Raw genomic sequence first — 25,535 nt, 5'->3', positions numbered from 1 at the left:
ATTGTTTATTGACCTATCTGAAAACATCCTCCGAAGTCCATCGAAATTGGTTCAGAATTAGATATAGCTCCCATTTTGTACCTATAGTTTAGGTGTAGGGCAACATTCGCCTTTCCTTACTGGGTTTTCTTTATTTTTTTTCCCACCACCAAAGTACGGGGGTATATTCATTTTGTCATTCCATTTGCAACACAACGAAATATCCATTTCCGACCCTATAAAGTGTATATATTCTTGATCAGCGTAAAAATCCAAGGCGATCTAGCCATGTCCATCCGTCTGTCTGTTGAAATCACGCTACAGTCTTAAATAATGGAGATATTGAGCTGAAACTTTGCACAGATTCTTTTTTGTCCATAAGCAGGTTAAGTTCGAAGATTGGCTATATCAGACTATATCTTGATGGGCCCCCTTATAGACCGATCCGCCGATTTAGGGTCTTAGGCCCATAAAAGCCACATTTATTATCCGATTTTGCTGAAATTTGGGACAGTGAGTTGTGCTAGGCTCTTCGACATCCTTCTTGAATTTGGCCCAGATCGGTCCAGATTTGGTTATAGCTGCCATATAGACCGATCTCTCGATTTAAGGTTTTGGGCCCATAAAAGGCGCATTTATTGTCCGATATCGCCGAAATTTGGGACAGTGCGTTGTGTTATGCCCTTCGACATCCTTTTTCAAATTGGCCTAGATCGGTTCAGATTTGGAAATAGCTGCCATATAGACCGATCCGCCTATTTAGGCTCTTAGGCCCATAAAAGCCACTTTTTTATCCGATTTTGCCAAAATTTGGGACACTTTAGCCCTTCGACATTTTTCTATTATTTGGCCTAGATCGGTCCAGATTTGGATATAGCTGCCATATAGAGCGATCTCTCGATTTAAGGTCTTGCGCCCATGAAAGGCCCATTTATTGTCCGATTTTGGCAAAATTTGGGACAGTGAGTTTTGTTTGGCCCTTCGACATTCTTCTTCAATTTGGCCCAGATCGGTCCAGATTTGGATATAGCTGCCATATAGACCGATATCTCGATTCAAGGTCTTGCGCCCGATCTCTCGCATTTATTGTCCGATTTTGCCCAAATTTAAGACAATGCGTTAAGTTAAGCCTCTCGACATATTTCTGCAATATGGCGCAGATTGGTTCAGATTTGGATATAGCTGTCATATATATCGATCTCTCGATTTAGGGTTTGGGCCCATAAAAGGCGCATTTATTGTCCGATTTCGCCGAAATTTGGGACAATGAGTTAAGTTAGGTCCTTCGACATCCTTCTTCAATTTGGCTCAGATCGGTTCCGATTTGGATATAACTGCCATGTATACCTATCTCTCGATTTAAGGTTTTGAGGCCATAAAAGGCGCTTTTATAATCCGATGTCGACGAAATTTGGGACGGTGAGTTGTGTTAGGCCCTTCGAAATCCTTCTTCAATTTGGCCCAGATCGGTACAGATTTGGATATAGCTGCCATACAAACCGATCTCTCGATTTAATGTTATTGGGCCCATAAAAGGCGCATTTATTGTCCGATGTCGCCGAAATTTAGAACAGTGAATTAAGTTAGGCCCTTCGACATTTGGCTCAGATCGGTCCAGATTTGGATATAGCTGCCATATAGACCGATCTCTCATTTTAAGGTTTTGGGGCCATAAAAAGCGCATTTAATGTCCGATTTCACTGAAATTTGACACAGTGACTTATGTTAGGCTTTTCGACATCCGTGTCGTATATGGTTCAGATTGGTTTATTTTTAGATATAGCTACTAAAAATACCAATATTTTGTTATACACTATTGAACAATGACTTGTACTTGTTAGTATTTGAACCAAATCGGAACATATTTCGATATAGCTGTTATGTGGCATAGGGTATGCATATTTCACCGGATTTTGACGAAAGGTGGTTTACATACATATCCGAGGTGGTGGGTATCCAAAGTTCGGCCCGGCCGAACTTAACGCCTTTTTACTTGTTTTAATTTTTTTTCATATATTCATTTACATATCAATTATTTCTATTAGCTAGGTGTTACTTTTACTTTTATTCATTGGTTTGCCCAAAAAGTAATTGCGGATTTTTCCTATAGTCGGCGTTGACAAATTTTTTCACAGCTGGTGTCTCTGTAATTGCATTATTTCTTCTGTCAGTTATCAGCTGTTACTTTTAACTTGCTTTAGAAAAAAAAGTGTAAAAAAAGTATATTTGATTAAAGTTCATTCAAAGTTTTATTAAAAATGCATTTACTTTCTTTTAAAAAATCCGCAATTACTTTTTGGGCAACCCAATATTTAAAAATTGATTAACGTTTATTGTTTAGATTATGGGATTAATTTCAATTGTTACATTACTCTTGTTTCCATGTTGACAGTGTTAATGTAGTACAGTTTATAAGTTTATACTTGTTGTACTATTTGTTAATAAATACCAAAAACAAAATTTATCTATTGGGAATTCCTAAATTTTATATAAAATATGATCAGTTTAAATGGCAATGGCTGTGATGTATGAAGTCGTAAAAAAAAATTGTTTGTGGTACCACAACATTTCTTAAACAAACGTTGGCTTTTTTCGTCGAAGATTGGACTATCTCTACTCGACAGTTTATATTCAATACTAATTATGTCTCTTTAATTTGCAACTCTTAATTCATATGGTACTTAATGTGTCATGTACACTCACTAGCCAAGCATTCAAAACAAATCTTCGTTTTGACTCAATTAACAGACAACAAAAACCTGCTATAATATTAACCATAAAAGCTGTCCAATAAAAAACCTTGAGCTATTAAAAAAGACTTATTAAACAAAACAACTTGTTTGCTACAAGTACATATACATCAAACTAGATAAATTTGAACATCTCTCTGTGCTCTTTATCTAAATTCTCGTGAGTGTCTGCGCTTGAAAATATAAAGAACCAATTAACATTCAGTGCAAATTCTTAAGTGACAACAAAACAAAAACAAAAAAAAAAAAAAAAACACAAACCGAAAAAATAAATAAATATCTCTTAGCATGGCACACTCTGAGCAAGTACCAGTAATTGAAATAACAACAATAAACAGTGAAAACACGCTCACCACAGATAAGTTGGTTATGGCGCCAAAAAGGTGGAGAGAAGGCCGTGGATCTTACTCTGATGAGAACGTATGCAAAACTCCTCGCTTGTCTAATTATGACTCTCCTCAACGTATTGTTCAACTCATAGATAAACGGTTCGAGAAACAATCTGAGCTTATCAAAGCATTGATACTCGAGAGTGAATCTAGACTCTTAAGTGTTATAGATAAGAGCATGGATGAATTTAGAAAAGACATTGGTAAGCTATCAGAAAAGCTTTCTAATATAACCAATCGTGTTGAGAAAATTGAAACAGTGGCAGACAAAATTGAAAACATGAACCAGGATATAGGTGTATTAAAACATGAAATCGAAAAACTAAAAGTTCAACAACAAAAACACGAAAATTTACACGTTGCGAGTGACCTTCGGATAAACGGTATCCCTTATACAAATAACGAAAATCTATTTCAAATTTTTGACACTCTTTGCAACAATCTAAACATTGCTACTCCAACCATCAGAGCAATTTATCGAGTCTGCAATGTTAATAAAAATAGAGACACTCCAGAAACAATCATGGTGAATCTAACATCACCCTCTGATAAAAACTTTATTTTAAAAAATATATCGCAGTTCAAAAAAAGTCATAAAACTGCATTGCAACTACAACATGTGGGATATGATTCCGATAAACATATCTATGTAAACGAAAATCTTACCAGTTATAACTACAAAATACTTCAAAATGCACTTAAACTAAAACGGCAAAAATGCATCGAGTCAACATTTAGTCTCCGTGGCCTCGTATATGTCAAAAGAACAAAAGATGAGCCACCTATCATGGTTGATAGTACCAGCAAATTAATCAATCTTTTTCGCGGCGGTCCTGAACCAATCAACATGCCAGCAGAATATTCCAGCAATAATAATGATCAAAATTAAAATATTTCATGACTCAATATATAAATTATTCGAACTTTTTATTATTATTTACATAAATTGTTACTCACTGATTTCCTGCATAGAAAAAATAAATGTTACACCACTTACTTTAAGTAAATTTCACATTGTAGTCCTAAGTAACTATACAAACCTTTGTAGCATTACTTATTTTTCTTATAATATTAGATAGAGCAAAACAATGTTCCAAAGACAACTTAAAATGCATGATACGAATACTATCAAAACAAAAAACAGGCCTAAAACTGGTGCACATAAATGCCCAAAGTCTTAATAACAAAATGGATGAGTTTCGCGATACATTTATTAACTCCGACATCGACGCCATTTGTATATCTGAAACGTGGTTTCATCCTGAAATCGATAGCAGCATTTTTCATGTTACGGGATACAAACTGTTTAGAGCGGATCGTCATACTCATGGCGGCGGGGTAGCTATATATATCAAACATGGTATAAGCTGCTCTCTCAAATGTATGTCAAACCGCTCTTCCCGCATTGAATACTTATTTCTGGAACTTTTATCTGATGACAAGAAAAGATTACTGCTGGGTTGCGTCTACAGACCAAATTCATCAATAGATTTTGAAGAATTAATAGAAACTATTGATATAATTTCCATCGAGTACGACAATATAATCGTAGCTGGTGATTTTAATAGCAACTTGCTTGTTGAGCGCTGTCTTGCCGACTCAATGCAAACCCTAGGGCTACTTCCTGTGAATGATTCCGCACCAACTCACTTCACAAGAAGTAACGCGAGTCTGCTAGATATGTTCTTTGTCAGCCATTTGTCCAAAATATCTCTCTACAATCAGCTAGATGCCCCCGCATTCTCCAAGCATGATTTGCTTTTCGTCACATACCACTTCGAAATTAATCCCACTGTTTGTACATCGACATATCGCGACTTCAAAAACATTGACTGGCCACTTCTGCATCAAAGTTTAGATGAAGTACCTTGGGAAGAGATTTTCTATATGGAAGGTGTTGACGAACAAGTTTCCTTCCTAAATCATAACCTTTGCTCAATTTACGACACATGCGTTCCTGTCAAAGTCATTTATACTAACAGAAAACAACAGCCATGGTTTACTCCTGAAATCAAGCACTTGATCAGCGTTCGAAATTTGGCATATAAAAGATGGAAACGTTATAGACTGCCTACACTGTATGACACGTTTAAATCCGCTAGAAGAGATGTGCTCAAAAAGACTAACGAGTCCAAAAAGCAGTACTATAAAAGGAAATTCGAAAATGCAATTGATAGTAAGCGAAAATGGAAAGAAATAAGGAACATCGGAATTGGATCGAAATCCAATACCAACACTGATTGTCTTTCTATCTCTGACCTAGATGAGATAAATGAAAACTTTTTGAAAATAAATACTGTGGACCCTGGCACAAACACTTATTCTAATATTTCTACAGCACAGATTGAAGACACATTCTCGTTTAGATGTGTTAGTCCCGAAGAAGTCTTACAAAGTTTTGCAACCATAAAGTCTGACGCAATGGGATTTGATGGCATACATCCTAGATTTGCCAAATTGGTACTGCCGAAAATACTTCCATTTGTTACACACATTTATAACAACATTCTTACAAAGTCAACGTTCCCAACAGACTGGAAATTGGCAAAAATTATACCGATACCCAAACAGAATTCAGAGTTCCGTCCGATTGCTATCCTGCCGTTTTTCTCTAAAGCTTTGGAACGTATTATAAATACTCAAATAGATGCCTTCCTGAGTTTCAGAGGTCTTTTGAATGATAGACAATCTGGTTTTCGAACAAAAAGAAACTGCTCTACTGTATTAATTGACGTTGTGGAAGAATTGAGACAAAATATGGATAATAATATGGTATCATTTCTGGTTTTACTGGACCACAGTAAAGCCTTTGACACAGTGAACCATGATATTCTTATCTCGAAGCTTGACAGACTTTTCTTTTTCTCCAAACCGGCCTGTAAACTGATTTCATCATACATTACCGGACGCCGTCAATCCGTCAATGTCGGTGATACAACATCTGCGGCACTTGATGTACCTAGAGGTGTTCCGCAGGGCTCTATCCTTGGTCCCTTACTTTTTTCTGTATACATAAATGATCTACCTGATATTCCAATGCATTGTAATGTGCAAATGTACGCTGACGATGTTCAGCTTTTCTCCAGCGCTAAACCAAATTGCGTACAATCATGTATAAATAATATTAATTGCGATCTGAATGAAATCCAGAACTGGGCGAGTAAAAATAGTCTCTGTCTAAATCCGTCAAAAACTAAACTGATGAAAATTTTAAAACGATCAACCACCCAGATTCCTCCTGTAAGAGCTACTTTGAACAACTCGGTAATAGAAACTGTTGATACATCCTGCAACCTTGGTGTAATATTCAATTCCAAACTGACTTGGACTAATCATATAAACAAAGCTGTTGGTAAAGTTCAAGGAATGCTGCGAAGTTTGTGGTCTGTGCGGACTTCTACACCTTTTCAAGTACGTATGCTTTTAGCGAAATCTTACCTTATACCTACTCTACTTTATGGATGTGAAATTTTCGCAAATTGTGATTCGAGAGACTTCAACAAACTAAAAGTAAGCTACAATAACATTGCTCGCTACATATTTAATAAGAAAAGGAGAGACCGAATTTCTCAATTCGCCCACAAAATATTCGACATTAGTTTCGAAAACCTCCTCAAAGCGAAATGCGTTATTTTACTGCAAAAAATAATCTATCTTAAGCAGCCAAAATATCTTTATGATCATCTCCATTTTGCTCGATCTGGCAGAGGACTAAAAATCATTCTACCACGCTTCCGAACCTCAAACTCTGAAAAACAATTTTTAATCAACAGTATTCGTCTTTGGAACAATTTGCCATCCAACATCCAAACCATAAGTAATGCTACTCTTTTCAAGAAAACAATCTTCAAACACTATATTTAAAGTATAATTCCTAAAAAAATTCTCTTATGATAAATTTTATAATATAATTACTTTTTTATTTATATTTTTCTTAACACATATTCGATGTAATCCATTCCTTAAACCGGCATCGTCACTTATAAGATTTTTATCTTGTGATGTCTGGTATCAATAAACAAACAAACACTTCGGAAAATTCTGGAGTACATCTCCTGGCGTTTTTGGTACCCCTTCTCCTCACTCAATGTTGTTAATCAAATAATAACGATGGCCGTAAATAATACTATTCGGGGTTGATTGACATTATTCGTCAGCTTAGGAATCAACTACTTATGCATTAATCGTTGAATGAATTGCCTTCATATGTACATATCTCACTTTTAGTTGTGATACTTTTTTGATGTTTACATTAGAGAACCTCATGCCACAAATCTGATTTAAAAAAAATTGAAACTCATTATCTGGGGGCCGCCACAATGCTCATCAATTTTTGTTTTCGAAATGGATTATTATCATTACACCCTAATGTATACACGCGAATTGTGGTAGAAAAAAAAAACTGTTCGACACTATCATATCAAATACAATGCCTACTAACGTTGTTTACTTTTCCTATAAACTTAGATAATTCAAACCAAAATAAAATCTTTTAATTTTATAAATATGTAAACCAGAAACAAGATTTTAAACATTTTTGCATAAGTCCACTATTCAGATAGCGAAAGTTGTATTTTAATCTGTGTTCCTCATTTCTATAAGAAAAATCAAAAATGTGCGTAAAGCACCTCAGCTTTGTGCGTATAATTTGTCTCCAACCTGTTCTTTAATGGTGGCAGTAGCTAATATTTCAGGCCTAATTTAATATAAAAAAATTTGATTTAAAGCAACGACCATTGTAAAAAATTTGACAGACATGTAGAATCGTTCCCTTAGCCAGCTAATATCCCAGGTCAGGTTAGCTTAGGTCAATGACTTGAAATGAAATGCCAGTTTAACTATAATCTGTAAAAAATATTCACTTCATAGTATAAAACAAAAGACTTAAACAACGAACTTGCTCACTTTGTAATCTACTGTTAATGATGTTCTTCATAAACTTATTTTAATGAATGAACACATTTCGAACCGAACACTGATTTTGGTAATAAAATTCAATGATTTGCAAGCGTTGCTCGTTAGTAAGTTTATTCATGATGAAATGTCAAAGCATACTGAGCATCTTTCTCTTTGACACCATGTCTGAAATCCCACGTGATCTGTCAAATACTAATGCATGAAAATCCTAACCTCAAAAAAATCACCCTTTATAAGCTGTGAGTCACTTGCAAGCTATTTTATCATTTTATCTACTAATGGCTATATGTCCATTACAGAGCAATCGGTAATTTCAAAGTCTTCACCCACCAAAGGTTCCTTTTAAGAATAATGTCTACTCATCATGCCTTCCCAAGGACCTTCAATCCCATGGCAGTCGGTTGTATGTATAGGATTGACCCGATGTAGTTCTTCATTGGCAAGGCAGCAGCCTCAGTGTACAACACATTGCTACAAGAAGAAGAAGAAGCCCGATGTAGTCCTTCATCGGCAAGGCAGCAGCCTCAGTGTACAACACATTGCTGTCATTGTTAAAATAAGAGGAAGGGTCTTAAGACGTGTCTAACCATGGTTAAATTCAGCTTTTCCACCACTATTGCATTGGCCTTATCTTCTTCGAAGGAATTCATTTTCACAAGATTCGTTGGATCTCTTCATGATATTGCTGTTGATTACGAAATGGCCATACTTTTCCACTTTTTGAGGAAAAACTATAGAGCTAGATGGAGAGAGCTTGTTGATGCCCTATGTTCACACTGAACATACTATTGGTTATATTTTATTATAATATATTTAATACTAGCCGAACCGGGCCCGCTTCGCTGCGCCTTCTTTAACTCTCTTATATCTTTTAAGGATAAGGACAATTTGTGGATATCGAATTCGTGCCACCGTAGCCTATGTCTGCCCGTGACGCAGAACGCCTGCGTTCGTATCCTGGCGGACAAAATTTAAAGCGGTGTTTATCCCCTCTTAATACTGGCGACATTTTCGAGGTACCATGCCATGCATGGCCATGTACAAAATGCTCCCCAAAGAGGTGTCGCACTGCGGCACGCCGTTCGGACTCGTCTATAAAAAAAAGGTCCCTTATCATTGAGTTTTAACTTAAATCGGAAAGTTCTCACTTAGATGTGTGAGAAGTTTGTCCCTGCTCGGTTCCTGGACAAATGTTCACTCTACTCCCAAATACCTTTCTGTTGAGTCCTACACCCAGAGAAGACTGGGTACACGGTATTGATAGTAAATCAACACCGTATGGTACAAAAACAATACCGGATGGTATGAATGAAACAAAATGATTAGTACCGTTTGGTACTAGTCTTATTACCAAACTGGTATTGGTTTTAATAACAATCTGGCTTTAGACTATCATGTTTTTGATATAGAATATCCTTCGAATGTTTACTATTTCTATTTTCACCGCTTTCGAACAAAATAATTTATTTATTTGTTTAACAAAAATTTTACAATGGCGTCAGTATTTTAATTACAAAGCCCAACAACACTTCTGGTGCGATGACAAGAATACAAATGCGACACCATCAATTCTTAATAGTCTCCTTTGTCTGATATTGAATTGATGCCATATGGTATTAAAAATCTTTGCCAGTGACGCGAACAAAATAATACCAGGCGGTACTGCCATTTTTCTATCAGTGTATATTACCATATTGGTAAATATTTCCGATTTAGGGGCTATTATGGGGGTGGGTCGGTCACCCCAGACACTTGGTCCTTATAGTAAAGATTAAAGTAAGATTCGTGCTCTACTTTCAAATACATGGAAATAAGTTCTGTTTGAGGGTGGTGGGGTGGACCCCAGGGTCTTTGTCATGAAAATGAGTATCAATTTTCCGAAAATCAATCAGTTTCCACCCCAAATAGCTTTTATATAATAGGCTGGTATTTTGGGGTGGGGCAGCTCCCCAAACACATGGCTCTTCATTTCGATATCAATTTCGTTTTTTCTCTCAAGTACCTTTCGTTTGAGCTCTATATTGTCGTGATTGTTCTATACAAGTTTTAGACGGCCCCCGAAGCACCCGACCCTTACAATAGAAACCATGTTTTGTTTTTGGCGACTGTGAGAATGGAAAAAAATTTCAACGAATCACATTACCAATCTCCGAGATCTGGTGTTTAAGAAAATTAGGTTAATGGAAGTGCTTTTTAGGAGAGGGATGGCACCTCAGACATTTCGCTTCTCTCCCAAATCCCTTTAATTTGAGCTCCATATTGCCATGTTCGGTAAATAAGGACCGTTTGGAGGGTGTTTTGAGGCTGGGGCGGGCACCGGCACTTTGCCCCGAAATATAGATATCAAATTCGTCCTTTACTCCCAAATATCGTTGATTTGAGCTCCATATTGCCATAGTCGGAAACAAAGTTCAGTTTAGGTGGTGCTATATGGCGTATCCCGCTCCTAAATTGGATATCAAATTCGTTTTGTACTCTCAAATACCATTAATTTTAGTCCCATATTGTCATAATTGGTCAATTAACCTATTTGGCGTATTTTTAGGAGGAAAAGCGTCACCTAGAATTAAACGCAAATTTGAATGTCATATTCGTAGTCTACTCCCAAATACCTTTCATTTGAGTCCCATAAAGCTCTGGCCGGGTAATATGCCCACTTGGAGGTATTTGGGGGTGGGGCGACCTCCCATTACTTGGACCTAATTTTTTATAACATACTTGTAATCTATTGACGAATACTTCTCATTTGAGTCCCATATTGACATGAACGTCGAATATATCTGTTTAGAGGAGTTTTGGTGTTGGGACGTTCCGCTTGGTACTTGGACCCAAATTTTAATACGAAATTCCTTTTCTAGTCTCCACTACCTTTCATTTGATACCCACATTGTACACGGTCCATTTTTGGTTTTGGGCTATGTACTTGGCATAAGGGGGAGGCTCCGCCCCCATTCGACATCCAAAAAAATTATATAGCCTATGTTTCGTTCCAGACAAACCTACACAATCTGTGAAAATTTTAAGAAAATCGATTTAGCCCTTTTTGATTCTACGTAACAAACAAACAATCCGAGTCCCACATGATCATGGTTGGTCATATGCCCATTTGGGGCGTTTTTAGGGGGTGGGGTAACCCCCTATGCCTCGATCTAATTTTGTATGCCAGATTCGTAATTCACTCCCGAATACCTTTTATTTGAGCCCCATATTGACATGAACGTCCAGTATGTCTGTTTGAGGGGGGTTTTGGGGTTTGGGCGGCCCAATGGGTACTTATACTCACATTCGCATTCCACTCTCCAATACCTTTCATTTGATACCCATATTGTTCCAATCGGTCTACTTTTGATTTTGTGTGGTATATTTGGCGTAAGGGGGAGGGTCAGGATGTATTAGGATGTGGAGAATTGAAAATGAGCCATATCGGTTAAAATTGAGATATAATTCCCATATAAACCGATATCCTGATTTGACTTCTTGAGCCCTTGGAAGCCGCTATTTTGGCTACAATTTTGCATGTGTTGTTCTATTACGACTTCCAATAGCTGTGCCAAATACTGTCCAAATCAGTCTATTATATAGCTCCTATATAAACCGATATCCCGATTTGACTTCTTGAGTCCTTACAAGCCGCAATTTTTGTCCGATTTGGCTGAAATTTTGCATGTGATATTCTGTTATAAATTCCAACAAATGAGCCAGGTGCAGTCCGAATCGGTCTATAACCTGATGTAAATAGCTCCCATATAAACCAATCTCTCGATTTGACTACTTGAGCCTTGAAAGCCGCAATTTTTGTCCAATTTGGCTGAAATTGAGCATGTAGTGCTTTGTTATGACTTCCAGTAACTGTGTTATGTACGGTCCGAATCGCTCTATAACCTGATATAGTTCCTATATAAACCGATCTCTCGATGAGCCCTTACAAGCCGCAATTTTTGTACGAATTGGCTGAAATTGTGCACATAGTGTTCTGTTATGACTTCCAACAACCGTGCCAAGTACGGTCAAAATCGGACTATAACCTGATATAGCTCCCATATAAGCCGATCTCCCGATCTCCCCAGATGACTCCTGTCATCTGTAAGCAGCAATTATTGTCCGATTTTGCTGAAAATTTGAATGTAGTGTTCTGTTAATACTTCCAACAACTGTGGCAAGTAGGTCCAAACCGATCTATAACCGGATATAGCTCCCATATAAACCGATCTCCCGATTTGACTTCGTGAGCCCCTGGAAGCCGCATTTTTTGTCCGATTTGGCTAAAATCTTGCACGTGGTGATTTGTTAAGACTTACAACAACTGTATCAAGTACGGTCCGAATCGGTCTATAACCTGATATAACTCCCATATAAACCGATCTTTAGCTATGTCTATCTGCCTGTCTGTCCGTCTGTTCATGTTAATTTGTGTACAAACTACAGATCGTAATTTTCATCCGATCGTCTTCAAATTTGGTATGGGCATGTTTTTCGGTCTTAGAGACAAAGCCTATTGAAATTGAAAAAAATCGGTTCATATTTGGATATAGCTCCCATATATATGTTCGTTCGATTTGCAGTAATACTGCAATAAAATGGTCATTTTTTAACCGATTCTCTCGAAATTTAGCAGGAAGGATTTTCTTATGACGCCCGACATTACAAGTGGATTTTATAGAAATCGGTTCAGATTTGGACATAGCTCCCATATATATGTTCGTCCGATTTGGAGTAATAATGCAATAAAATGGTCATTTGTTAAACGATTCTTTCAAAATGTGGCAGGAAGGATTCCTTCTTGACTCTCGACATTATCGATTAATTTCATAGAAATTGGTTCATATTTAGATATAGCTGTCATACATGTATAACGCCCGATTTTCACTTCTAGAGCAATTTCAATCGCATTTTTTGACCAATCTTGCCTAAATGTTGCACAACGTTTTTTTCTTTAAATATAGAAACCATCAAATGCAACAAGGCACTAAAACGGATTCTAGATGGGTCAGTTCCTGCACCCAACAGCAACCACAATTTAAAAAAAAAAATTTACGTATCTTTACCAATTTCAGAATTTTGGCAATTTTCGATTTTGAAAAAATGTGCGTTTATACATTTCCAATTTAAAGATAAGATGTTATATAAAAATTTTTAAAAAATTTGTGGCATTTTTTTGGCTGCATTCATCTTTTTTACTATACGAAAACAACAGTTTATGTTTGCTGTTTTAGCAAAAAATTGCTGCTGTTCAGTTTTCAGCAGTTTCAGTTTCTGTTGTTTCAGCAAACATTTTTGCTGTTTCTACTGACATCTTTCTATGAGTGTAGTTCAGTTAGGCAAAACTTAAAAAGAGCAGGCTAACAATGTTTGTATAGGTCGCCAATATGTTCTGCTATGGTTTTTCTAAACTTATAAAATAGAGCCTGCAATTTGGTAGACACTATCATACCAGAATCCTCAGTATTTTAAACTGGCCATATCAGTTAAGTTTCGGTACAGCCCAAAAAAGGCTACCGCCCGCGTTAAAGGTATTTTGAAGGTTTTATCTACATAATTAATGAGTCCGAAATTTCTCATTTTGGGTTATAAATAGGTACCCAGCAAAAACTAGGAAACCTCCTATGGAAACCTCCTTGCATGATTTAAGTTCGAAACCCATAGAACCCGCTTATTTTCGGTATTTTAAATGACTTGACCGTTTTTAGGAGGGCAGAAACCCTTCTTGCAAAAAAAATTTTTAGTGGTAGTTCACGCTTAAGCATTTTGAAGGTTTTAGCCACATTTTCCAACCGAACTTTGCAGCATCATGCAATTTTTATTGACAAAAACGATTCGGCCTAGTTCTAATTTCTCGCTTGAATGCAATAGCTCGATCTAATACTAATTGATAGCAAAAGTTTGGCATATATTTCTGAGATAAAATACAAGTTTGACCAAATTTTATTATTTTAGCACGATATAATTTAGCATCTACTTGACGCACACATACAACAAGGGTATTATTTCACACCTATCCCATTGTGACCATGCATATGTATGGCCTTGGATCAATGCTATATCTAAGATTCAATCTATATCAAAGAAAAGACATTCAATTAAAGCACAAGTGAAAGAAACAAAAGAATTAAGAAACGAACGTGGCTTCATTTGCCTACTATGCTATCATAAGCCACCTTCATTTTAATCAAAGTGTAATGACTAAGGTGCAAAAAGATGCTAATGAAAACAAGTAAAAGCGTGCCGTATCTTGTATACCCTCTACCATGGATCACATTTTGTCGAGTTCTTTGCACGGTATCCCTTTTAAGGCAAACAAAGGATTATGGATAAGAATTGCTATGCTCTTGTTATGGTCCGATTCGTTCCATAATTGAATTAAATGTGAAAGTCATAGTGTAAAATTTGTGCCAATTCAGATAAGAATTGCGCCCTTAAGGGGCTCAAGAAGGAAAATCGGGAGATAGGTTTATATAGTAGCTGTTTCAGGCTATAGACCGATTCTGATTATATTTTATACGTATGTTTAAGTTCATGGGAGAAGCCGTTGTACAAAATCGGGTAAGAAATGCGCTCTCTAGAGGCGCAGACGATATTGGGCTTGATTTTTAACCGATTTGGCAGTAACTGTCTCCATAACCTCTAACATACGTGCTATATATGGTCCAATCAGTCCATAAGCAAATGTCGCTCCCATGTAAACCGATCTGCTGATTTTACTTCTTGAACGTCTAGAGGGCGCATTTCTGATAGATATGCTTTCAATCGGTTAAGTCTGGCAGAACTTAGCACGCTTTTACTTGTTAGTATCTGCTGAAGAATATAATACATGATATCCATGGTGAAGGGCTTATACGATTCGGCCCTGCCGAACTTAACTCCCTTTTACATATCTTCTCTTGTATATAAAAATCAATTTGTGTTTGTATGTTTGCTCCGGATAGATTCAAAAACGCCTGAGCCGATTACCTTGAAATTTTCACAGATTGTGTAGGTTGGTATGGAAGGAAACATAGGTTATATACTTTTTTAATATCGGAAGGGGGGGCGGACCCTCCCCCTTTGCCAAATACACCATATAAAATCAAAAGTCAACCGATCGGAACAATATGGGTATCAAATGAAAGGTAATTGGTTGCCCAAAAAGTAATTGCGGATTTTTTAAAAGAAAATAAATGCATTTTTAATAAAACTTAGAATGAACTTTAATCAAATATACTTTTTTTACACTTTTTTTTATAAACCAGCTAAAAGTAGCAGCTGATAACTGACAGAAGAAAGAATGCAATTACAGAGTCACAAGCTGTGAAAAAATTTGTCAACGCCGACTATATGAAAAATCCGCAATTACTTTTTGGGCAACCCAATATTAAAGAGTAGAATACGAATATTTGAGTCTAAGTACCCATCAGGCCGCCCAAACCCCAAAACTCCCTCAAACAGACATTTTGGACATTCATGTCAATTTGGGGCTCAAATGAAAGCTATTCTGAAGTCGATTACGATTCTGGCATACAAAATCAAATCAAAGTATAGGGGGTCACGCCAGTCCCTAAAAACGCCTCAAATGGTCATATGACCCATCATGACTAAATGGGACTCAATTTGTTTGTTTGTTGCCCTGAATCAAAACGGCTGAGCCGATTTTCTTAACATTTTCCCAGATTGTGATGATTTGTCTGGCAAGAAACATAGGGTATATAAATTTTTAGATATCGGATGAGGGCGGACCCTCCCCTTACCCCAAGAAAAACCGCCCAAAAACCAAAAATGGGGCGATAGGCACAATATGGGTATCAAATCAAAGGTATTGGAGACTAGAAAACGAATATCGCTTTAAAATTTGGATTTTTGGAAATTTGGATCCAAGTGCCCAAAACCAGAAATGGACCAATAGGCACAATATGGGTATGAAATCAAAGGTATTGGAGACTAGAAAACGAATATCGCTTTAAAATTTGGATCCAAGTACCCACGGGCCTTCCCAAGCCCAAAACTCCTCTAAACCGATATATTCGATGTTCATGTCAATGTGGGACTCAAATGAAAAGTATTCGCAAGTAGATTACAAATATGGCATAAAAAATTAAGTCCAAGTAATGGGAGGTTGCCCCAATAGCTATATGGGACTCAAATGAAAGGCATTTGGAAGTAGATTACGAATATGACATTAAAATTTGTGCTTAAGTATAGGTGGCACTTTTCCTCCTAAAAATACGTCAAATTGTTTAATTGACCCATTATGACAATATGGGACTCAAATGAAAGGTATTTGAGAGTAGAAAATGAATTTTATATCCAATTTTGGAGCCAAATGTTTGGGGTACGCCCTAAGGCATCCCCTAAACTGAACCTCATTTCCGATTATGACAATATGGAGCTCAAATAAACGGTATTTGGGAGTAAAGGACGAATTCGATATCCATTTTCAGGGCAAAGTGCGAGTGCCCACTTCAGCCCCAAAAACCCTACAAACGGTTCATATTTACAGACCATGGCACCAAAAACAAACATGGTTTCTATTGTTGGGGACGGGTGATTCGGAGGCCGTTAAAAAACCGTAAAATGGATATTTAGACCAATCACCACAATATACAGCTAAAACGAAAGGTGCTTGAGAGAAAAAAACGAATTTGATATCCAATAGCCATGTGTTTGGGTAGCCGCCCCACCCCAAAATACCTCCCTATTTTATAAAAGCTATTTGGGGAGGAAATTTATTGATTTTCGGGAAATTGATATTAATTTTCGGGACAAAGGCCCCGGGCTCCACCCCACCCTCAAACAGAACTTATTTCCCGAACATGCCTTTATGGGTCTCATATTAAATGTATTGGGTTGCCCAAAAAGTAATTGCGGATTTTTTAAAAGAAAGTAAATGCATTTTTAATAAAACTTAGAATGAACATTAATCAAATATACTTTTTTACACTTTTTTTCTAAAGCAAGCTAAAAGTAACAGCTGATAACTGACAGAAGAAAGAATGCAATTACAGAGTCACACGCTGTGAAAAAATTTGTCAACGCCTACTATATGAAAAATCCGCAATTACTTTTTGGGCAACCCAATATTTGAAAGTAGAGCACGAATCTTATATTTACTTTAAGGGCCCAGTGTCTGAGTGGCCGACCCACCCTCGAATTACCCCCTAAACCGGAAATATTTACCAACACAGTAATATAGGACTCGAAGGAAAGGTATTTGGGGGTAGAGCGAAAATTTGCCCAGGAACCGAGCAGGAGCAAACTTCTCACACATCAATGAGTGCTTATCGATTTAAGTTTAAACTCAATGATAAGTGACCTTTTTTATAGAAGAGTCCAAACGGCGTGCCGCAATGCTCTCACCTCTTTGGGGAGAATTTTCTACATGACCATGCAAGGCATGGTACCTCACAAACGTCGCCAGTATTAAGAGGGCATAACCACCGCTTTAAATTTTGTTCGATGTTCTCGCCAGGATTCGAACGCATACTTTTAGCTTCATAGGCGGTCATAGGCTACAGTGGCACGAATCCGAAATACACATTCAGGGCGGGCGAAGTGTCCCCCACCCTTAAAAGATATTAAAGAGTTAAAGATGGAGCAGCGGAGCGGGCCTGGTTCGGCAAGCAGTAAAAAAAAAAACATTTTTTTTATTTTTAAGAAATATTCTCTACAAATTTAATTTTTATTCCAAATTTTCTTATTGTCCCTGAGAATTTTTTATTCTTCATTTGCTGTTAAAACAGGTAGACATATGCCAAGACACGTGTTACTTTTAGTCGGAAAAAAGTCTTACTCACGCTGAATTGCATGTGAAGAAGACATTTTGGATATTCTCCTATTAACACTTTAATTATAATTTTTGCACTTAGACAAAGTAAATGTAGAAGACTAATTAACGCTTTTCATTACTAATAATAAATAATATATGAATATTTTTCAATTACAAATAAAACTAGCCACGTTCGTTTTTTGGGATGGTCAACTTTTCTTGGCATGTTTATTTTCAATTCACTGATATTATTTACACACCCTGCTGATGATGGTGATGATTTTCTACAATTAATGAATTGGCAAACTTAACACATTAACACTTTTTGAAGACTAGTTGAAGGGAGTCTCACTTTTAGTTAACATACCCTTAGTGAAGAAAATAGGTAAACTCGTGCTAAGTTTGGCCAGGCCGAATCTTAGATATCCTCCACCATGTATCACATATGTCGAGTTATTTGCCCGGTGTCTCTTTTTAGGCAAACAAAAGATAATGGATAAGAATTGATATGCTATTAGAGCTATATGAAGTTGTGGTCCGATTCGGACCATACTTGATTTGAAAAAAATTTCAGCCAACTCAGATAAAATTTCAGCCAACTCAGATAAGAATTGGGGCCTTTGGGGTCTCAAGAAGTAAAATCGCATCGGTTTATATGGGAGCTGTATCAGGCTATAGACCGATTCAGACCATATTTAACACCTATGTTGAAGGTGAGAGAAGTCGTTGTGCAAAATTTCAGCCAAATCGAATAAGAATTGCGCCTTGTAGTCACTCCAGAAGTATAATCGGGAGATCGGTTGATATGAGAGCTATATCAGATTATGAATCGATTTAGACCATACTTGACACAGTTGTTGCGAGACAAAATACAACACTGTACATACACTTTCATCTAAATCGGATAGGAATTGCGCCCTCTAGAGGCTAAATAAGTCAAGACCCCTAATCGGTTGATGTGACAGCTATATGAGTTAATGGACCGATTTATACCATACTTAGTACAGCTGTTGGGAATCATAACAAAATACATCACCCAAAATTTCAGCCAATTCGGATAAGAATTGCGCCCTCTACTGGCTCAAGATGTCAAGATCCGAGTTCGGTTTATATGACAGCTATATCAAAACAAGAACCAATATGGCCCATTTACAATCCCAACCGACCCACATTAATAAGAAGTATTGGGTTGCCCAAAAAGTAATTGCGGATTTTTAATATAGTCGGCGTTGACAATTTTTTCACAGCTTGTGACTCTGTAATTTCACTCTTTCTTCTGTCAGTTATCAGCTGTTACTTTTAGCTTGCTTTAGAAAAAAAGTGTAAAAAAAGTATATTTGATTAAAGTTCATTCTAAGTTTTATTAAAAATGGATTTACTCTCTTTTAAAAAATCCGCAATTACTTTTTGGGCAACCATATTTGTGCAAAATTTCGCCCGATTCGGACCATAATTGAATTGAATGTTGGAGACCATAGTAGAAATCATTGTGCAAATTGTAAGAATTACGCCCTCATGTCTGATATTGCGTCTCCACCTAAGTGCCGGTATCTGCTGGACGCGAAAGCCGGGCAATCATAAAGGAAATGTTCCAACGTCTCATCATCTTCCCCGCATGCCCTACACATGCCAACACTTGCCGCACCGATTTCACGTAAGTGAGCTCGTAGTCCTATGTGTCCCGTTATGATACCAATAGCTATACTGACCTCCTTCTTGCTTCCTTTCAGTAATAGCCTCGTCTTCTAACGATCTGGATCCCCCATAGAATTTTCACCGTCCTACCGACCGCTTCGTTGATCCACAATTTTCCATGCGCATACGTCGCCCACTCATTTAACTCGGACTGCGTCGACCCGAAAAGTTTCGGGTTGACCAAGTTTATTGGCGGCAGTCCTCTGGCCTTCACCGCCAAATCGTTTGCCCTTTCATTTCTCCTTACTCCGTTATGGCCCGGCACCTAAACGATGCGAATTTTGCCATCCTCCGAGAAGGCGTTAATCTCCTTCTTACACCGCAACGCTGTTCGTGACCTTACCGTGCTGGTTGTTATTGCCCTTATGGCAATTTTACTGTCGGTAAAGATGTTCACACTCGACGTCCTCGCGTTAGCACCACACCACTTCATGCATTCCTTAAGCGCCCGTATCTCCGCCTGCAGGACCATATTATGATCAGGCAGTCTAAAACAGATCCCAGTCCCTGGGTTCTCAATGTAAACCCCCAGGCCCACTCTATCCTCTAGCTTTGATCCATCCGTGTAACATGATCTTCCAAATGGCAACACTAGGGTTCCGTCAATCCAAGACTGTGCCGATGGCAGCAGTGCCTCGCATTCGAATTCAAGGTTCATATCAGGTATCCGATCGGAAACCTCTTCCCTTCCTTCCAGGTTTTCTATCGTCACCTCGATTATACCGCGATGGTATGAGCTGCTCCCATCCTCAATCCATTCTCCCATCGCCTTAAGTCTCATAGCCGCAGTGGCTGTCTCACACTTAATCTGTATGTCAATGGGTTGGATATCTAGAATAGTCTCCAGTGCCCTAGTGGGCGTGGTCCTCATCGCTCCGCCTATGCCAAGACAACATGTTCTCTGGACCTGTTGTATGGTCCTTATGTTGCACTTTTTCTCCATAGTCCACCAAACTACTGAGGCGTAAGTAAGTATTGGTCTAATCACGCTCCTGTAGAGCCAGTGAACTATCCTATGATTCAGGCCCCATTTCGAGCCTACGGCCCGTCTACAAAGTGCCCAACATCTGTGAGCCTTCTCAGTACGCTCCTGAATGTGACACTTCCAATTCAGTTCCCTATCCCAGATAATACCTAAGTATTTGACCTTGTCAGATATCGAAATTGTCTTATTCAGGAAACGTGGTGCGTTAAATTGGCCCACCTTCGTCTTCCTCGTGAACAGGCATATTTCAGTCTTCTCTGGGTTAACATTGAGACCCCTGGGTTTAGACCAGTCATATGTCATATGCAAGACCCTTTCGGCCCTTCTGCATAGCTCGTTCGGATCCTTACCTCTTAGAAGTATTATAACATCGTCTGCGTAGCAGATGGGTTCAAATCCCTTCTCAGTCAGCATCCGTAATAGGTCACCACCATAAAGGTGGTCACCCATAGGAGTGGCGATAAATCGTAGAATTAGTTTCAGCTTTTGTGAATTTATAAACATGACAACACTGGTGCATAGGTGAGAACGAAATAAATTTAACAGGTAGTAGCAGTTGGCCAACAACAAAAAATTTAGGCGATTATCTGTCAAAATAAATATTTAGTGCAACTCTGGTTTTGAGGGCGTGTGTTATAATTCTTAACTATAATGCACACAAAAAACCAAAACTCGTTAACAGATCGAGCATTTGGTGAGAAAAAATTTTACTCAGCTGTTTGCTGTACACTACCTTGGTTAATATGTCTTGAGTTAGAATGTTCTCCTATAACAGAAAACGCCTGACTCCTGGCGAGAACATCAACAACTTTTTTTACTGTTATTCTGCTTCACTAACACATATTGGCGCCGTTTGAGAATATCTTAACGTGGTCAAACTGCTCTGTCGTCCGAAGCAGTTGATGATCATATTTAAATAGATTTAAAATAAAAACTTTTTTATAAAATTTAAAAAATTGAAAAATTTAATTTGACTTCCAAAACTTTTAACTGAATTATCATATGTTGACGCATACTGCATCACCAATCCAAATCATGCATCAAAATTAATCGAACCACAAATGCCTCCGTAAATCACAAAATACGAAACCAATCTTGGCCCAAATTTCAAAAAATAAAAATTAAAAATCGAAAAATCGAATTCCAAAAACCAGGTGAGATATCGTATACCTCAAGCAGACTTATTACTGCGGTTTTTTAGACATTTTGTTGAAAGAGATGATTTTAGATTTTTGAATATTACTGTAAAGAAGCTACCTGATCTAACCATTGGTATAAATTTCGAAATGTGGCTGGGCTATCTCGCATTTTTGTGTTATTGCTCTACTAATGTGCACATAACTGGCATGGCCTTTTGTACCTAAATTTAAAGAAAAAAGGTTATGGAATGTATACATTCAGTGGTGATTATGATCATCCACTGAGACACACATGTGTTCTATTTTTTCTTCTAACATCAAACAAGCAACAGACTTTTCAGCAGTGAGCCTGCCACTCTGAAACTGCAGCACCACTGCTGTAATAGCAGAACTACTGCTACAATAGCAGCAAAATTATCTACGTATATTCAGTGTTCGCTATTTTCAGAAAACTCCTCTATGAGTGTTGAAAACGAATTTGATATCCAATTTTGCAGCCAAATGTTTGGGGATACGCCCTAAAGCACCCCCTAAACTGAACGTCATAGGCTGACATAGGCTACAGTAACACGAATTCGATATCCACATTATTAGAGAGTTAAAGAAGGCGCCACGTAGCGGGTCCTCTTCGGCTAGATTTGTATACAAAATTTTCTTAACAATAAAATTTTTACAAAATTTTCTTAAAAATAAAATTTTTACAAAATTTTCTTAAAAATAAAATTTTAACAAAATTTTCTTAAAAATAAAAATTTTATAAAAATTTTTAGAAATTTAATTTTAACAAATTTTTTAGAGATAACTTAAAGAAAATTTGACAAAATTTTTATGAGTAAAGTTTTTGCAAAACTTTTTAAAGTAAAATTTTAGCGAAATTTTGTAAAAAAAAAAACTATTTCCATTTTTTTGCTAATGCTTTTCTTTAAACCATTCTTATATTTGCTATAAGTAAAATTTCATCAGCAAATTAATAAAAAATAAATTTTCTCAAAATTTTCTTAGAGAAACAATTGACAAATTTTCAGCAAAAATTATGATTTTGCAAAATTTAAGCCAAATTTTCCATGAAAATCATTTTCTGTTCTATTTCAATTTGAAAAAAATGTTTCTAATTTTTTGTGCAGTTTTTAAAAGTTATTTATATACATATATATTTTAAACGAAGTGTGAATATGGTCTGTCGTATTGTGGTAAGGGAACAGTTTTGTGTTTTTTTTTTTGTTTATTTAGCTTGCAATCTAACGTTTATTTTAACAGCTATTTGCTAAATGTCAATATAACACTTTCTTTAAGCCTATGGTTATGCATTCTTAAAAGGCAGATGCGCTTTGTTTTATTATTCCTTTATTATATATACCCATGTTTTTAGATTGTTCTTTAAAGTATTCAAAGGCAGTGAGTTTTACTTACTCGACACAGCCCATTGTGCATTGCTCAAAAGTCCTTGCAGCGTTGCATTTAAAGCTCTGCGACAACTTTCATCCTTAATGAATTGTAAACTTTCACGAAAGAGCTGCAATTCATGTGTTGTCAAATAGCCGGTTGTTTCCAAAGTCGATTTTTGTTCTTGGACTTTTTGAAAGACAGGATCTGAAGTTGCAGTTGCAAGCAGGGCAAACCATAGACATATAGAAATTGATAAATTGCGACCATATCGATATCTTGGCATTTTCACAAGTTATAATACTTTTGTTTCAAAGGCAAAAATAGAAAAACTAAATGACGCTGTTTCCAATTCAAGTTTTCGGTAGTGAAATTATATTTTGTCAAATGGACGCTATATGTGTTCACACTTTTACTAAAATATCTTTCACTTAAATTTTTTTAGTTTATTTTTTTAACTTTTAAACAATTTGTATTTATGAATCAATCGATTATTATTGTAAAGACAATTTTTTTCAAAATTTTCCGTGTTTTGTTTTTATTTTTACCGAACGCGTTGATATTTCGAATGCAACTGTTCTCAATGTGTTTTTGCTAAAAACTTTGAATCTTTTTCTTGGCATTTGTTGCTTAATTTTGCTTTATTCATTGAAACTTGTTTTTTTTAGTAATTGAATGCTTCAGCAACATGTTGTGTTTTGATAGTTTTTTTCTGGGTACAAACGAATGAGCCAGCAACAAAATACACATCAACATGTTGAAGCAACTCCCACAACCATTTTTAAAATAAAGTGATGCCACCTGTACATTGTTCGCTCTCATTGTACAGGTGGCACTGCACATGGTTAGGGAAAACATAATTTTCCCCTAAAAATGTGTTGAGTTTCATGCAAAATGTAATTAAAACTAAATTTTCTAAAAAAATCTATGAAATTGAATTTATTTCGGATGTGTTTTTTTTAGAAAGAAGAAATTTATGGCGTTGATATTAATCTTATAGCCACTAACTTTATTATAAAATAAGCTTTAGCTTATCAGGCTAGCTTTATTATGAAGTTAAAGGGTTTCCAATAGAGCCCGAAAAATATCGATTATCTGAATATCGATTTGTATTTTTTCTATCGATACTATGGGCAAAGTTATATTTTACAAAAATTTAAATTGATCATGATGAACTGAATGTATCCTGTAAAATATATTGCGTCTATAAGGTAGGTAAGGATAAGGTAAGGAGGTACTATATAAGTTTTTCGCTATATTTTCGTCATTTTTGTTTTAGACAATAGATTTTAAAGCAAAAAAATCTGCTGATTTGGTTCAGTAGGACATTCTCTCATTACTTATGGTAAAATTTTAAAAAAATTGTTATTTTCGTAATGTTTCAAAAAAGTAATCGTGAAAACAATGGATTTTCAACGGTGAAAAACGAACATAGTACTAGCCAATAGAAGGCGTAGCTTCCATCGGCTTAGGCTAAAATTTTGTACAATGATTTCTATCTGCACTTCCAACTGACTTTTTAAATTTATGTATTCGGCCTCTGCAAAGAGCTGGCAAACTATCGATAGTTGCAACGTTCGATATTTCAAATAATAAATATCGATAGTATCGATATTTATTATTAGAAATATCGAAAATCATTAATTTTCCGTCATCGATATTTTGCCAGCTCTACCTCTGCATTAATATTGCTTCTATATAAATCGATCTCCTAATTTTTACTTCTCATTTTCGTTTGAAATGTAGGTGATGGGAAATTATAGTATCGATATTATCGATATTTATTATTATAAATATCAAATGTTGCGATTATCAATAGTTTGCCAGCTCAACTTTCCAATAGCAAATTTTGATTTTAAAAATGGGCAAGTGGGCCGCGACTGGTTCGAATTAATTTTAACCCTGAGGCCCAGTTTTAGGGAATGATACACCTCGTCTCGAGATTATTCCGGCAGATGAGAGATAAAAGGCTACGAACAGTCAGCAAACATGGTCTGCTGACTGTTAATTTTGTTGCTGTTTTACCAATAGTTCTGCTGGCATAGCATAATGTTTGTAATTTTAGAATATCAGGCTGACTGCTGAAAAATCAGTTATTTGCTTTAAAATGTCTGCTGGGAAGCATATTAAAATACTAATGCATAAATATATTCATTTATTAAATATTGTCGATATTTAATAGCCGTTTTGATATAACAGTAAGATTTTTCCAGTCCAATACTACTCTTCCGTTCAAAATATTTATAATGTCAGCCTCGCACAATAAGCATTTTCCAAAGATCGGTCTATATGGTAGCTATATCCAAATATGGTACGATCTGGACGGTATTCAAAAAAAGGTGTAGAGGTCTATTAAAACTCACTGTTTCAAATTTCATCAAAATCGGATGAAAAATGATCCTTTTATAGGCTCAATACTCTATATAGGGAGATCGGTCTATATAGCAGTCCATTAAAACTCACTTTTCCAAATTTCATCAAAATCGAATGAAAAATGCTCCCTTTATGGTCTCAATACTCTATATCGAGAGATCGGTCTAAATGGCAGCTATACTCAAATAT

General features: G+C 36.5%; 1 protein-coding gene across 1 annotated transcript in view; it reads right to left on the bottom strand.

Annotated features, from left to right (window-relative positions):
* Window positions 1–23,543, bottom strand: part of LOC106092424 (nose resistant to fluoxetine protein 6) — a 103,554-nt gene extending 80,011 nt beyond the window's left edge. Inside the window, exon 1 of the mRNA XM_059367442.1 lies at window positions 23,001–23,543. Coding sequence (XP_059223425.1) covers window positions 23,001–23,259 — 259 coding nt within the window. The 5' untranslated portion in view covers window positions 23,260–23,543. The remainder of the gene's footprint in view (window positions 1–23,000) is intronic.
* Window positions 23,544–25,535: the final 1,992 nt, after the last annotated feature.

This window comes from Stomoxys calcitrans, chromosome 4 (genome assembly GCF_963082655.1).
Source record: "Stomoxys calcitrans chromosome 4, idStoCalc2.1, whole genome shotgun sequence".
NCBI classification, from domain to species: Eukaryota; Metazoa; Arthropoda; class Insecta; order Diptera; family Muscidae; genus Stomoxys; species Stomoxys calcitrans.
Note: the sequence above shows the minus strand (reverse complement) of the source record. Positions and strands in the feature narration are given on the sequence as shown.